This window comes from Sitophilus oryzae, unplaced genomic scaffold (assembly GCF_002938485.1).
Source record: "Sitophilus oryzae breed Bouriz unplaced genomic scaffold, Soryzae_2.0 scaffold_1171_pilon_pilon, whole genome shotgun sequence".
Taxonomy (NCBI): domain Eukaryota; kingdom Metazoa; phylum Arthropoda; class Insecta; order Coleoptera; family Curculionidae; genus Sitophilus; species Sitophilus oryzae.
The window spans coordinates 556,619-574,694 of NW_022145806.1; the positions used below are offsets into that span (position 1 = coordinate 556,619).

Genomic DNA, 18,076 nt, shown 5'->3' on the forward strand with positions numbered 1-18,076 from the left:
GTAATTATACAATTTTGTCATATTTTAAACGTTCATTAGAAAAAAAAATCAAATATCACAAATTATTCGCGTGATATACGCATTTTATCATTTTTTGTGTCACTAATCAAATAATATTAATGGTTCTATACACATCTCATTGAAAAATAAACTCCTTCATTAAAAACATTCAATACAGTTTATTAATTTTCATCAATATTCTGCTAATGTTGTCCTCCTTTAAAGATATAGGGATTATTTAGCACAGCCCTTAAAAGATACCGTGTTTTTATTTTAACTGTGAACATAGGGCTTAACAGAGTACAATGCTATTTTGCTAAGTATGTTCATTTTTAAAGCGGAACAGTCAATGCATTGGATTTAAGTGAATAGTATGCAACTATACTCACACAACAATTCATATTTTTTGTTTTAAAATATTTTTTTTTGTTTAGCTAAAAATAGTTCTAGCCCAAAAAATTACCAAAAATCCTAAATTTCGATGAAAAAAATTGAATTTTATTTCATGTCTATTATTTTTTCGTCGAAAAAACAGTATTGCCTGTCGGTATTTTATAAATTACAATGATTGATGCCTATGTTCACAGTTAAACTAAAATCGCTGTATGTAAAATTGATACAAATAGTCTGTGTTTAGTACATTGAACAAATTTTAATTTAAGTTAATAATTAAATTAGACAATTAGTTGAATCTAATGCCTCCAGTCTAATTGAGTCTAATGCATACATACCAAAGAAAAAAATGTTTTGTTAATAATAAATAATATATTGAATTAACTCAGATATATTTGATACAAAAAAATTAAACTTAACGTAACAGCTGTATAGGCAATGCTAATTAATAATACATTCTACATAATATATACTATGACCAGAAAGTCTATAAGAAATTAAATTTTAATTATAAAGTAAATAAAATATATAATTGTCAAAAGCAAAAAATATCTTTGCTTTATCTTAAAAGTTCTTAATCGTAAGATACTCTGTATTATGGAAGTTATTGGAACTTATATATTTCTATTACATGAAAATGCAGCATGAATCAAAAAAGGTACCTGTTTTCTAGATTCTTAATTTCAGGTATGAACCTGAGATAAAGCTAGCTAAAGCTGTGAGAAGCAAGCCAATGCAAATTATTTGTAGGTTAGCTGGTAGCGTAAATAAGTATTTAAATAAAGTAGCAAAATCATTTTTTAAGCCTCACACCCACAAATTTAATATTCAAATGTATGTTGAATGTTGAAGGGTATTAAAGTTAAGTACCAGAACTGTGCTACTCATAAACCTTGTAAAAACACTCAGTATAAAAAACAACATGACTGACAAAATAGCTTTTACCGAAATTTCACTCTGTGATCATAATTTGTAATTATTATAAATTTGATAAATAAAAATGATATTCATAATAGTAGAGTTTATAATGTAATTGCTTTTTGTTTTTTTTTTCTTTTTAATTTTGAATCTTCTTCCTGGCAGTAATTATGTAAAATTAATATGTTTTGTTAAGTAAAATTTTTATTATATTACGAACTAGATAAAGTTGGAAATAATTTAAAATGGAATCGAAAAAACTATGTTTAATGGACATAACTCCATCGATCCACGTTTAATTTAATCCAATTCTATGGAATTCCATTTAACGCCTACCGCATTAACCCAATTATAAACATCCTAACGCCCCGAACTTTGTATCTACAAACTTATTTCTCGATCTGTTAGTTATGCCCCGGTACTCCGCCTCTGACCGCATAACAAAGCTGGATCTATGCCGTGGGTGGGTAGCCTTAGCGTACACACACATTTACACACGGCCCTTCTCTCTTTGTCGCACGCGCGGAGTCTATCGGATTCGCCGTCTCGCTCTGCCGCAATTTGACTGTGGATCAGTTTGTGTAGTGTTTAACCGATACGGTTGGTCGGAGTGACTTTTCGCACGCCGCACGAAATTGATTTTTGTACCTGTCGCTACGCTATAGGTTATTGAATTATAAAATATTGATTTTCGACCGTTAAACTTCAGAGCCGTGAAATAGTAGTGGAATAAATTAGTGGTTTTAATTAGCGTTGAAGTTTGTTCCTCTAATTTCAATGTAAGCATTCAGAACGTTAAAATTAGTGGTAGTAATTTTCAATTAGTAGGAAAAGTTAACAAACTTCTAATTTTTCCCATTAATTATATTTCAAAATTTGCGAGGAATTACATTTTAGCTTTTCATTATGATTCGTCAAGAGAAATTGTGGTTAGAAACAAAAAGTTTATTGTTTCATAAGGTAACTAATATTAGGTTCTCTCTATGGATACAACTGGCTAGCGCAAGTGGTTGCTAGGATATTCTATTAATTTTATTTATATTTTTTACATTGTGAGTGATCATTAGCTTTTAAGTATGGGGTATTGAATTGAAACCACTAATTCATTCCACTAATATCGAGGCTCTGAATGAAGCTTTAAGATTCATTCAGAACCTTGCAATTAGTGGAATAAATTAGTGGTTTCAATTACACACACAACAATAAACTTTTGATTTCTAACCACATTTTCTCTTGACGGATGATAATCAAAGACTAAAATGGCATTCCTCGCAAATTTTAAAGTATAATTAGTGGAAAAGTTAAAAGTTTGATAACTTTTTCCACTAATTGAAAATTCCTACCACTAATTTTAACGTTCTGAATGCTTACATTCAAATTAGAGGAACACACTTCTACGCTAATTAAAACCACTAATTTATTCCACTAATTCTGAAGAGGTTCTGAACGAAGCGTTACACTTTCAATATTTAACTACGAACGGGTAAAACGACTGATCCAGAATGGACTATTTGGTTCGTTTCTTGGTGCAGGATAGTCAAAGCATTTTGCGTCAGCAGAACATTTCCAATGCATTTAATTTCAGTTTTTCTTTTAACTTTTTTTAGGACACAGCATTTCGATCCCTAGAGAAACCCTCGAAACACGAAACTTCTGACCTGTTTCATTTTAGTGCTGAGAGATATTTGATGGCTTTTCCATATTGTGTTTAGTTTAGTTCATAGATTCTTTCCTTATTGCATCTCTCCTTTTTTCTTTTGATCGGTGAAGATAAAACCTGCAATCAGTCTGGAAGAACCAGCATGATATTTCCGAACAATTCAAATGTTGTTCTGTGGTCAGTTTGAGAAACATTTGTAACGTGCTCTTTTGCATATTGGCTTTGTTTTTTAAGGAAAGGAAAATATTATAAAATCCAGTTTCCTAGCTAGCAAATGTAAATGAAGAATGTTATAAATGTTTGGGTTTTGGGTTTGACGAAAAAAAACTAGATATTATCAAATATCATCTCAATAGGTAATATTTTAAAATTTTCTATTTATTTTCCTTGATAAATTCCTATTTTCTTCTCTAAGCTACATAGATCTTTGCAGCCTCAGTGTCAACACAAATTACAATCTCAAAAAAGAATGTCTGTAAAATGTTTATGCTGTTTCATACAACTCCTTAGTATATTTAATATTAGCTGACCCGTTAATCTTAATTAATGACCTGTTAAGTGAGAGTTTTTTGTCAATATTAGTGGTATGGATGACAGAATGATTTTTTTCCTTCACGGAATAATTCTGTTATTCTTAGTGTCTAGGAAAATATAGGTAATTATTAATACCTAACGATAAATTCACCCCACTTTTCTAATATACTGTTTTTGACCAAAGTTTTAGCAAATAAGAAATACCATGTCAATACCACATAGCGCTTCAAACCAAAATATTGTACTATATTTATCCAAAATTTTATGGCGAACCCAACTCTGCAAAATGGAACATGGGTGTTGCAATTTGAAAAAACTTACAGCTTTTTTGGAACTCCCTGTATACTGTACAATTCGAAGTTGGTCAAAGAATGCCTAGAGAAGCTGAACAAGTTATTAAAGAAGAAAAAAGTAAAGTCTTCCTACTCTGGGTGCCCGCTCATCAAGGGATAGAAGGCAATGAAAAAGCAAACGATTTAGGTAGTTAGAAAAGGAGCGAACACTCCACTATCTGGATCAGAACTGTTCTGCTTTCCTAGTTAACCTAGTTAGAACCTGGAGGACTCTATCCGTAACCTGGAATGGGTATCCTCCAACAGTCTAAGACAATCGAAAAAGTTTCCCAGAACTTACGACCGAGAAAAATCAAAGATTTTCCTTGATTTAAGTAAGAACAATCTTCGAATTATCACGGGGTTTCTAACAGGACACCATCTCCTCAACGAACACCTCAGCAGATTGAAGCTGAGAAAGAACGACAAATGCAGACTCTGTGGGGGAAACTGGGAAAACACCAGAATACCTTATCACTGAGTGCGCCGAGACGACATGACAGCCGTCCATGCCATAAACTTTGGTATGGCTGATGTTGAAGATGGAGAGCTGATCTCTGTGGAGCTGTCTCAGATTCTGGCTTTTGTCAAAGCCCTGAGATTGTACGATGAGTTATAACTCTCTATAACTCAAGAAAGGAGAACACACAATAGATCTGTAAGGTAAAATATCGATTTTAGGTATAGGAAATGCTTATCAAAACAAAAAGATTCAATAAAATCTTGTTCGATTATGATAGAGAATATGATTATGATACAGAATACCATTGAGTGTTTCATTTAAAATAGTGTAGAAAAATACACCATTTAGTTTTGACTCACCCTGTATATATCAAACAAGGTGACAAATAACGGTAGACCGAAATTTGAACACTGACTGAAATTTGAAGAGAATATTATACAGTACTTCTATGAATTTTGAATTTTAAAAGGGCTTTAAATAAGCAGTAAATTTACTTTAAAATGAAATGAAATAAAATTCACAAACCAAAAACTTAAGAGAAGGCTTTTTCGTAAGCCTGCATCACCCTGTACATACATAGATTAGAAAGGTGACGAATTGCTTTTGCCGAAACTACGAGTAGTAAGATTTAATACGATTAGATTATGGTTACTAGATTATGGAACTTATTACTTGTTTTATTTACTACCAAATTATTTCTTGACATAATAGGTTCACATTCCATTAATGATTTTTTTCGAGATTTAACTTGTAAAATGCACCGTCCGTGCTAAAACGCTCCACAGAATGCATATTCTCGGGCGCACCGGCAAGTAGCAGCGCAAGATTGGTTGTCGACCCATCGCTCCTCTCTCCCCATCATCTCCCATCTCCCTTCCTCTCACGCTCTCCCGTATATCTCCGTCCTCGTTATCTCGGGGCTCTTATCCCGCGGCGCACACACACAGACACACGGGCTGCCGTCACCGTCGTCTTCTTGTTTGTCGTATTCATATGTGGATTGTTGTTTGGAAAAAGAGAGTGGGAAGGAGAGAGTCGGCAAGGGACGGCGATAGAGATAGAGCGGGAAAGATGGAGCTTTCGAGAGAGTGTTACGATGAGAGTTTCTGTGGCCTTTCGGGTCTCGGGGGGAACTTTGCCGTAACTTTTCGGTCAACGATGACGATCTGGCGGGGCGCATGGGTAATTAGTCGTGATTTGAGGGGATGAGTGATAAGGCCGAAGCTTTTCGTTTCTTCTTTTGCAAGGAAAATAAATACATTTTTTAAATCAATACTCTGAGTAAAATATAATGTATTATTCGTTTATGAGTGGTCAATAGTAAAACACTCTATTTCATAGAAATAATTAAGGTGATCTTGATGTATGTGCCTATTTTGAAAGTAATTATTTTTTTCTAAAATAAATATTTTAAAACGAGTTAAAATAAAAATTGATATTAAAAAATGAAATATTTTTTCTCATAATTTGATAGAGTTTGATACGCATTTTATCTTGACAAATTTTAGAAAAACAAATATTTTATATCATAAATATGAAATTTAAATTGAACTGGAATAAAACGAACATATGGATCTGTATATACCTAAATATTAGATCTTTCTTTGAAATGGAACTTACACTCCCCGGCAGGAAAAACGGGCGCCTTAAAATTTTGATGTATTTTAAAATATGTTATATCTATTGTATTCTAGTGAACCGATTTTGATGATCTTTTATGAAATTTATAGCTAAATTATTTGACTTTTTAGTATCTTTATATCAAAATCGGCTCAATAGAACAAAATATATATTAAATTTTAAAATACATTAGAATTTTCAGGTTCCCGTTTTTCGTACCGGTGAGTGTATTTTAAGAATATACGAGAATTATAGTAGAAATGAATTTATTTCAGTATTCTGCTCATTTCCATTCTACAATCATATTTACCAAAAAATTATTTAAAAATAAGTTTGTTCAAAATACTTTCAAATAACTGAGTCTCATCCTGTAAAAATAATAAAAATTAAAAGAAAACACTATCTATCCCCCAATGTTTTTGGATTATTCTTTTGTTGGCGAATTTTTTAAAAAGTTGTAATTTTCTGCTGTTTTTGTTTTTTGAAATGCAGCCTGCTTAAGAAGTTCTTTAAGTAAAATAATATGATGTTTTGAAATCGTATTCTGGGATGTCCAAGCTAGATATCAGTTCTCCATGTTTAATCATTTATCAGTGACACTCAACTCAAAATACACGGGATTTTTTCAAGAAATCAACCCACTACAAAAGTTTAGACATTATTGATTGGACCGTTTTTAAACCTTTGAAGCCACCCTTGGGATGCACTAAAATCTCCAGTTTAGGAATATATTTCGATTTCACAAATAACAACGTTAAATTTTCAAGAAGGCAAAGAAAATCCAAATAAATTGACGTCATTGGATTGTCAATTCGCTTAAAATTTTCCGATTGATAATTTGTGAACAACGCATCAGTACCAATCAGTAATTCTAAAATAATTTAACACAGTAATATTGTAAACATCATATTTATGCGCCGAAGGATGGTTATCTTATTATTTCTAACTTTTGTCTTTATCACAAGTATTGACAACTGAAATATATGACAATTTCATGAAAGAAAAGAAACAAACAATTAAATACATAATAAAATCATCAGAAAATTGGGAGATTGTGATATAATAAATTTAACTCTTGCCAAAATCTGGAAGACACTATAAATACCAATATCGTTCCTCTAAGCACCTTGGAATTTACATTGATAAGAATATTCTATTTTTATTTTTCATTGAGATGGGATGTACTATATCGCGTATAAAACGTAATCTACTTTATGTTTAAAACCTCATCAGATCCTGGGCTATTTAGTGGCGTATTACTGTCATATCTGTTCTAATTTAGAAACATATAAATGTCGATAAGTAAATTTGTACATTCAATAAATCAATATTAACCTATAATATCAGATAAATGACAACGCAAAATTTTTATATTAGTCATAAATATAAATTCACAAAAATATTTAAAATTAGTCAAAATTAAGAATCTTATCAATATTTCAATTTTTTTTCTATAATTAATTACGGTGATCTCATGTGTTTCATTATTGTGCTGTTGTCATTGTGGTGTATGTCGTCTTCTGATATTTTAGTGCCTTGATAGTCTTGATTTCATCATTGGTAATGATCTCTTGCGTATTTCTGCGCTTCTGGTGTACCACTGTGCAATTTTGATGGCTCATCTTTCTTGATCACTGTTATTTGGTAGATTTAATTGTGTAGATCACCTGTCTGTTATTTGGGTTTTCTGTTTTATCCACTTTATTCTCTTGTTGGGCCTTTTTATTATTCCAAGCATATATAGATCTTTGCGCTACTTGGAAATAATATTATAATTATGGTAAAATTATTGCAGATGTACAACTGCATACAGATTTTAGATATATATTCAGATATCTCTACAAAATCAAAAATATTAGTATATTCCATTTCCATATATTTATATAATAATTTTCTACATTCTACAAGGATGTTATTAATAAAAGAGAATTATATAGATATTCAAATGGGGTATTAAATCAGGGAAAAAATAGTATAACAAGGATATCATCTGGATACATTATCAAGATGTATTTTTATCAAAAGAGCGAACACCTATTATATCTGAGCAACTGAGAGTACGTACCTATGACAACTCTATTATTACTACTTTCCATCGGGTGACATATATATAAAAGAACCATGCAATTGGGGATACATTTAGGCTAGGTTGCATAGAGGTGTAATCGGTATATATTAAATGATCTAAATGTTTCATAGAATGTAATAAATAAAGGTGAATTATGAAATAAACCATCTTCTTGCACTGACACTATTTTATATTGTATGAGGAGCATTACAACAATCTAATACCTGGATAATTTTGGAGCCTGAATTTGCAATAATTTGATACCATTATCCCGTGCAGCACATAGCAAGAACATCATTGTCATCATTGGCCTTTTTGGCTAACATGGTGTCCAGTGATTTCGACTAGCACAATATGATTGAAAAAAAACGGCGTTAGCGATGGTTATGTGATGATATATAATATGAACATCGCGGTCCTTTTATTTGTAAAATTATATGGGGAATGTCATCAATTTTCATTTCCAAGCCCACTGGACGCCATTTTTTCGATCATACGGTATTTATGGAGTAGCTTTAGTGATTTTAATAGTTTTTCATGATAACGACTGGTGATATATGCACACAACAAACGCCAAAAAATAAAAAAAAATAAAGAGAATGTTAGTCCATTTTTTTTTAAATTTCATTCAGTTAAATACTTATTAAATATTAGTAAAGGTGTTTCCAAAAAGGCGAGTCTAATAATTTAAAATAGAATGAAACCAGCTGTGTGTGAGATATTACCTATAATTCTTTAATATTTGAAAGTCAATTCATTCATTCATCCATTCAAAGAAAAATCATTCAAATGTCAAATGCCAATTTTTAGTGACTCTGCCTATCTGGATGAATTTGAGCGATCCCTTGGGTTGTGTTGACTTTGAGGGCATCGGTTGTTTGGGGGTTATTGGCATAGACCTGCGACTTCAGAAATCCCCATAAGAAAAAGTCTAGGGGGGTTAAATCGCATGATATTGGTGGCCAATTCGCGTAACCTAACCCTACCCCCAAATCGTTTATTCAGAATGTCATTGGTGGCGTTCTCTGTGTGGCACGTAGATCTATTGAGCCCAAAAGAAATTGGTTATCATGGATCTGTAGTGCAAAAAGAGTCTCACAATATCGTTTTCCAATAAATAAGGCCCAATGATGCTAACATCCCAAAATCCGCATAAAACAGTAACATTTTTTGGATGCAGTGCAACTTGGTGAAACTCGTGTGACTGGTGTCACCCCATATATGGCAATTTTGCTTGTTAACGAGGATATTGTTATCGATCATTATCATCATCACCAACCAGCTACTAAAGTCCACTGCTGGCCGTAGGCCTCCCTCGTTTATCTCCATAACTGCCTATCTTGAGCTATTTGAATCCAGTTACTGTGGATACGCCTGTTGTCATGCCATCTGGTTAAAGGACGGCCTCTGCTTCTGAATGCATCATGTCTTGGTCTCCATTCTATTATTTTCTCCGTCCATATGTCATCGTCTAGGCTTGCAATGTCCTCTGCCCTGCCATTTTAAAGTAGTTATTTTCTCTATAGCATCCATTACTTTTCTTCTGACTCGTACTTCGATATTCGGTACTTTGTTATAGCCCCAACATTGATCTTTCCTAAAAGATTGTTATCGATAATACAAGTAAAAGCAACAAATAATATAACACGAGACATACCAACACCAGGAGGAATTACACTAGGAGATAGCCTTAGAACCTTCTTATTGAACCTTTTAATGGACATCATCATAGAAAAGGTGACTTCGATGAATAAAGGTTATGGAATGGGACACAACAGAGTTAGCATGGTCTGCTACGCTGATGAAGCAGTCATTATCGCGGAGACGGAGGACGATATACAGAGACAGTTTTATAAATTGTATCAAGTAAGCCGAGAATTAAACATGATTTTCTCCAATGGTAGTAGAAAAGAAAATTATTGAGCAAGTATCACAGTTGAGATACCTAGGAATAGATATGTCGTACTATCACGAGCCAGAGAAGGATCTGAGAAGCCAAATAAACAGAGCGACGGCCATGTCAGGTTGCCTGAGGCAAATAGTCTGGACAAACCCCATGTGAACAGACAGCAAAATTAACATTTATAAGACCTGCATCAGATCAATAATGACATAATATGGCAGAGAGAAAACAAACAAAATCTAAAGTTGCTGAAATGAAGAACCTAAGAACCATAATGGAGAAGACTAAAAGAGACAGATCAGACAACAATGTAGAATACAAGACGTAGTGAGATGGGGTAGACAAAAAGAAAGACAATGGTTCGCACGTCAAATATATGGAAAGAAACAGGCTACCATGCATAGCTCTGGAAGGCTAGCCGGTGGGTAAGAGACAACCTGGAAAACCTCCAAAAGATGGAAAGATAGTTAGCACTCCACCTCTCAAGAACTCCTACAGAGGCGACATTGAAACTAACATGTCGACTAGATCTCAAATAAGTAGAAGAAAAACAAAGCCGTTCATCAGAAAATATGCCTCGTCGCTTAAGATAACATTTGGATAAAAATTTGGGTCCAAATGCTCTGAAGTTAATTTAGCCAACAAACGGCATTGTCTTTGATGATTAATTCTGAGCTCCTGGGTCAGTTGAACTTTGTACGAGTCCAAGCCTAAGTCCAGATGCAAAATCGCGCGTCCGCAAAGGCCAAATTGTAGGAATGACAAGAAATTGATTAGATTCTTTCCTGTACACATTCTCGGACTGCAACGATGTGGTCTGATATGCTTTAAACGTACGGATGTTGGTTGATTGTTTGCCAAATTAGTGGTTTCTAATTTCGCCATCAAACATTGGAGAGTCGACTTAGAAGGGTCAATAAACACTTCTTTTGATAATACAGTTTTATCATTTGGACGTATACTCAATCGTGTAAGTTGTTTCAGCGGCTTGTTATTACGGTTTGGCATCGGTGACTGACTAATTAACAGCAAGACGTCTCCAAACCAACATGGCCACAAGAGCCTGCTAACATCTTTTGATAATACAGTTTTATCATTTGGACGTACTACTCAATCGTGTAACTTGTTTCAGCGGCTTGTTATTACGGTTTGGCATCGGTGACTGACTAATTAACAGCAAGACGTCTCCAAACCAACATGGCCACAAGAGCCTGCTAACATCTTTTGATAATACAGTTTTATCATTTGGACGTACTACTCAATCGTGTAACTTGTTTTAGCGGCTTGTTATTACGGTTTGGCATCGGTGACTGGCTAATTAACAGCAAGACGTCTCTAAACCAACATGGCCACAAGAGCCTGCTAACATCGACCCTTCCATATTGAGGAATCCTTTATAATATACTCAGCGCTATTGGAGTGGGAGCAATCCAGAGAGGAGGTATGCAAGAGCGAAAAAATCAGCGCTCAGTATCATGTAAATCAGATACTTGATATTTTGCTATATCTGTTAATTTAGTATTATAACATAGATGTGGCTACTTTTACTTAAAATGAATAATTATTAAAAAAAAACATCTAATTTTTTTTCTTGATTACTTCAGACAAAATTATTAAAAAAAACATTTACGTTTGTTTTTAATTATGCGTCCGTTAATATTTAAACTTTTTCTAATTGCCCTAATTAAAATTAAAAAATGTAATTATTTTTATATCATAAATATTTTGCTTTCTATTTTTTTTCTATTTTTTAGGAGGTATTTTTCTAACTAGGTTTAGCACGAAGGTGAGTGATTACTAGCAATTTAACAAGAATACAGTTGGTTTAAAAATACGAATAGTATTCACACATTCGTTATCTCCTAATTTTCGTTGACTGATATTTGTAGTTAATGACAACATTGATGAAATGGTTTAGGAAGTTCAGACATTTCTCAAGGGTTCTTTTTTTGGGCTCTACTAATGCGGAAGCTGCAAAAGACACATTTTTGAACTGTATCAATGTCTTAACATATGTTTTATGTGATTTCCGTCTATATAGAAAGATATAGTTTCTTTATTTTTATAATTTTTGAATAGATTTAACGATAGAAATACTGAATATTCAGTAACTTGTTATATACAGGGTGCGTCTCAAAAGTAGCTCGCCCCCTATAACTTTTTTATTTTTTCAGATAAAAAACGATATTTGATATGTTAGTATAGGACATAAATTAGAATTGATTGACGTATTCAATTGTTTTCGGTCACTTCCTGTTTCACCGGAAATTACTACAACTTTTGAATTTTAAATAGCACCCTCGGTACTTTTTTACTTTATTTGATAGAAAATAACACTCTCAATTCCAAATAGAATGACATATCATATGTCAACTTTTGACATTTGCGTATATGGTTTATTAAGAAAGTGTAACATGCGGTTCATAACGATAATTTGACTTGAAATACATTAGCATCATTAGCTCATTAGCATATTTGGAAAAAGCATTTTTTTACGAATAATTTGGTACCACATACTTGTATCGAATAATTTGGTACCATATACTTATCCCTAATTCGTGGTACGAAAATTGTTTTTTATGACGATGTGCAAACGAGTAAAATTTCCTGTGCGCAAAAATAAACTCGCGTAAAATAACAATAAACAGCGTAATAGAGAGATATCGCTAAACCGAATAGCGTGCATGGACGTTAATATAAGGGTGTTATTTCCTTTACGTGAGGTGGTATTAACTCTCTTCATTTATAGTTATCGGATCGGAAAGAATTCTGTTCTCGTCGCGTCCGCTATTTAAACTTAACCTAACTTTGAATTTAAAATTTTGAAATTGTTTTGTTTACTATATAGGTATTTTAAAACTAAAGGGCTAAAGTGCTTATTTCCAGTGCTTCATTGTTCAACGTCTGACAGTGGGTTTAGGGCAACAAGCAACAAATTCTCTTAGAAGGGCTAAGTTGTCATCTGCTGTAAACCTAAACCTCTTTATAGGTTCTTTAATAATGGAAGAGGTGGAATCCATATTTTAGGCCATATTTATTTAATTAAAACTTATCCCAGCTACTTAAATATCAAATTACCTAATAAAACTAAAGTAATAATTCAAAACAATTCAAACATAACCTAAAATAAAAGATCTCGCCGCTCGTCGGCCGGCCCCTGTTGTCAAATGTACCCGCACATGCCCATTTAAGCAATTTTTGAACGTTATTTAGAAATAGCGCTTGATGTAAATGATTCGCATATTATGTCAGGCGGTAACGTTATTAGCGAGTGTTGCGCTAAAAATTGACTCGCGCATATCGTAACCATGATAAGGTACGCGTAAATACTGCATGACGCTATTCGGTTTTCCGATATCTCTCTAATAACTGTGCCGGTCAGGCGCTGTGCACAATTTTAGAGGCCATAAGTGGGCGTGCTATGTGCGCAAAGTACTATCCTAACTAGTGCCCGATTCCGAAAATTGGAACCACGAAAAACTATAAAGAAAAGACCACATACGTACCACATACTTGTATGTGGTACCAAATTATTCGTAAAAAAATGCTTTTTCCAAATATGCTAATGAGCCACCCTCGCTTATTTTGATATATGATTAAAAATACGATTTTTGAGCATCTTTTAACCGTCCAGGACAAGACACTAAAAACATTAGACGATCAAATCTATTTTTCCAAGACCCCTTCATTAAAAATTTCTGTTTTTATCACAGCCATCGCACTCTAGATGGAAATTTAAAATACATTTTTTTTAAGCGAGAATGTCAAAAGTTGACATATGATATGTCATTCTATTCAGAGTGTCATTTTCTATCGAATAAAGTAAAAAAAAATCAAAAGTTGAAGTCATTTCCGGTGAAACAGGAAGTGACTACAAACAATTGAATACGTCAATCAATCCTAATTTATGTCATATACTAACATACCAAATTTCGTTTTTTATATGAAAAAATAAAAAGTTATAGGGGTGAGCCACTTTTGAGACGCACCCGGTATAAGTATAATTTATAATATTTTTAGCTGATCATACCAACAGGCAAAAGAAAGTTTTTTTAATGTCACTCAAAATTAGTTATTTGGGTCATAAATGACCTAAATACAAAATATTTTCCTGGTGTCTGTCGATCTGTCCGTCTGTCTGTAACACGATAACTCAAAAACCGCTAAACCGATTTTAACCAAAATTGGCACAAAAATACTGTGGCACCCGATAATCTAGCCATTATTTTTGGTGGGGGTGGGCGGTTGTTACTGGGGGGTATGGGAGGGGTTAAAAATTTTAAAAAATCGTAACTCCAAAATTACAGTAGCTAGCGAAACGCTGTTTTTAATTTAAGATTAGGAATAATATTTGCAACAAAATTTGTACTAACATTAAAATCAGTCAAAGTCGCAGTTTTTGAGATAATTGAATCTAAAAGAACTGCCTACCAACTTTTTATTAACATATTTTAGTATGGGCGTGTTAGGCGTATTAGTTTTATACGTGCTTCCCGGCGGCAATTTTTTAAATTAATCTAGCTAGATGTGTTGATAAATTTGGTAAGATATTAAAATATCAATTGCTAGAATTAAAAAATAATAATATTCATAGATTAATATAATATAGAACTATGTCTGTCCTTATATCATCATAAAAACTATACTCTAAATTCTTATTTACATAAATCAACACATTATGCATGGATAATGTAATAAGATTGAGGGGATAAGCCACTTATAAACGAGACTTTGCTGTTTTCTTTATAAAGATAGCATGCTAGCTTTCAGACTGTACCCTTTGGTAATCCGAAGCTGTATCCTTTGTAGGGTATCGCCGGTATACGACAAGAACTCAGGTAGGGCCAAGTGTCTACGTTACAATCTAATTTTATTGACGTAAAATGGCCTCGATGAGTAAATCGGACTGATGTTCAGGTAATTTTATCCATTGTGGTGACCCAGCTCAGAGTATCAAATAAAAATGCTTTTTACAAGCTAAGTGGAAGTTAGCGATTAAATGCTCCAACAATATTTCAACATAACATATTTCAGTTTCTGTTTTACTGACAACAGAAAACTTTAAAAAATTGTACAGGCCGTCCCATTTTCGTGTGTTTTCGTGAGGGGTGCCAATTAGTTTTTAGATTTTATAAAAAAAACTACAGGAAAAAATACAACTTATTTTTTAAAAAGCCGTTTTTTTCAAAAAAATCTGTCCTTGATGACATTTTTAAACTTTTTTGATTGCATGTTGGCGAACATCCCATGGCGCAACTTTGCCTTAATTTAATAACAAATCCCGAATTTATAGCACGCTGTATTATATACAAATGCAAACAAGAAGAATGGAAACTTATGTATGAGACCTATTTCTGCATTTAAAAGGGGCGGTTTACACAAGTTATTAAATATACAAATAATATCGACATATTTTAGTAAATGATTTAATGTTCTAATAAAGCCCCGAGGAATATATGGATATTTACATAGAGTTGAATTAATTGAGTTACTTAAAATATAGAGCAAATAATTATCAAATACAAATTTTATTATTGTATAAAATTGAATATTTGCCATAAATTAAATGTCACTCAATTAACTAAATATTAGGTATATAAATCTGCAGTAATTACTTCTTTTAATTGATTTGCTCCTTTAATTTTGTATTAGTGCAATGTCCGAATTATATTTTAAACGATCAGATTGGTAAGTATAGTCTAGAGTATTTTGTGCCCTATTATCTTGGTGCCAAGGAGGTGTTATATTTTTAATGTGGTCTGTGGATTTTGTATTTCTTGCATCATTAAACTCAAATAGAAACTAACTGCGTCAAAACTTTCTACTTTGTCTCTTCTTCTTCTTCAATAGGGTTATCCCTATGCAATGCCGAGTCTGCCAGGTGGTCTGAGTGTGATAGGTATTTCTCTTCGCGCCCATTTTGTTATTTTATCGTGGTCCATTCTTTCAACGCAGTCCTCTCAATGACGTCTTCTTGATATTCCCCACCTCACCATGTTTTGCACTCCCAGTTCCTCTCTGATGTCGTTTTGCACTCCCAGTTCCTCTCTGATGTCGTGGTTTCGCATTCTATCTCTTAGAGTGACTCCGCGTATTGTTCTTAAAACTTTCATTTCTGTTGTTCTGAGTATTGTATTTGTTTTTGATGTTTCAAAGTCTCTCTAGCATAGGTAAGAACTGGCCTAACACAAGTATCTTGTATATGCGAACTTTACTTTCTCTTGACATAAATTTATTTCTCCATATGGTATCTCTTAAGTAGCCAGATATTCGTGCTGCTTTATTTACTTGGACCCTTGCTTCGTCTGACAGATTCCTTTGTTTACAAGAGATATTCACGCCCAAGTATTTAAATTGGGACACTTGGATAATTGTTTGGTTGTTAAATACGAGTTTGTATGTAGATGGTTTGTATGTAGATTGATGGTTCTTTTGCTATTGATTGCATTTTTTCCACGGCATGTTGAGAGATGTATCGCCTCCTGGGAACCGGTTAGCCCACGCCTCATCAAAATGAATCTGAGTCTGCATGGAAAAAATATCACGATAATAGGAGTATATGCAGTTAACGATGATGCCCTAGTTAAAGACAAAGAGGAGTTCTTTGAGCAACTTTCCTATGAAATTTTAAAAATAGGACAATCCAGAGAAATAATACTGACAGGAGATCTAAATTCTAGGATAGGAAGGAAACTACATGATAAAATAGTAGGCCAGTTCGGAGAAGAAACTCTTAACGATAATGGAAATAGACTTACCAATATATGCGACCAAAATAACCTCCGTATTTTGAACGGCTTTTTTCAGCACCGTGACATACATAAGTACACCTGGATACAACATTCTAGAAATTTGAAATCCGTCATAGATTATGTGATAGTCCGCAGTATACAGCGTTAAAGATTCAAGACGTACGAGTCTACAGAGGAGCGACATGTGGCAGTGACCATCATCTTGTCAAGTCCAAAATATTACCCTTTCGAATGGTAAAAAAATAGACGAAAGAGAACAGGAAGAAAAGACAACAGAAATAAAATATAATTTAGATAGCTTCAACCACGAGAGCGTGAAGGATTTATACAAAAATCGACTGGATGAAAAACTTGTAAAAGAAAATTTTGAAAGTACAGAAGAACAGTACAATTATATTATAGACTGCATGAGAAGTGCATCAGAAGAAGCTTTGAGAAAATACGCCAAACCCAAACGAAGTACCATACTGGTGAGATGAAGAAATTGAGGAAATGATAAAAGCTAAACGAGAAAAGTACAACAAATTTTTAAATATAAAATCGAACAAAAGTAAGCATGAATACAAAACAGCACAAAGAATTGTACTCACAGCTATAACAAAAAAGAAAAACAAAAGCTGGGAAAAAAAACTACACAATAATTAATACATATATAGGAGGTAGTAGAAGTACCGAAAGCTGGAGAATATTAAGGTCCCTTCGAAAAGAGAAGACTAAAGATATCATCTCATCAATTACATTACCAAAAATGGGACGAATACTTTGCTTAACTGTTGACCGAAGAAAGGGCCGAATACCAACAAACATCGCAGCCACAATCCGACATTCAAATAAGAACCGCAGCTTCTCCACTGAGGATCAATACGAAAGAAGTAAAACAAATTTGCCAAACCCTGAAAAATAGAAAATCGCCTAGTCCAGGTGAAATACCTCCAGAATTACTCAAGTACGGCATGGATAAATTATATAAGCAGCTCGCTAGTCTTTTCCAAAAGTGCCTTAATAGTGAAAATATACCGAAAGAAATACATCATATATAAGAACAATACACAAGAAAGGAAGTAAAGACGATTGCGATAACTATTGAGCAATCTCCGTGCTGAGCTCTGTTTCAAGGGTCTATGGAAAATTGGTCAAAAAGAGAATTGAGGAAGAATACCGGGATATGGAGGCTGAAGAACAAGCGGGATTTAGAGCTGGTAGATCCACGGTCGACCATTTATTTACACCGACACAGATAATTGAAGAAAAAGATGGCAAGAAATCAAGAAATACATCTCCTCTACGTAGACCTCAAGAAAGCATATGATAGTGTACCCCAGTTAAATTGTGGGAAGTCCTCGAGAAAACGAATATCAGCATAACATTAATTAAGGCTGTCCAAGAACTTTATAAGAACAACACTAGCCAAGTAAAGAAAGGACAAACAGTAT

General features: G+C 33.4%; 1 protein-coding gene across 1 annotated transcript; it reads left to right on the forward strand.

Annotated features, from left to right (window-relative positions):
• Positions 1-16,404: 16,404 nt before the first annotated feature.
• On the forward strand, positions 16,405-17,952 carry LOC115888973. The gene is made up of 4 exons (XM_030908870.1): positions 16,405-16,675; positions 16,938-17,102; positions 17,427-17,637; positions 17,760-17,952. The coding sequence occupies exons 1-4, from the start codon at positions 16,405-16,407 to the stop codon at positions 17,950-17,952; spliced, it is 840 nt and encodes a 279-aa protein (XP_030764730.1).
• Positions 17,953-18,076: the final 124 nt, after the last annotated feature.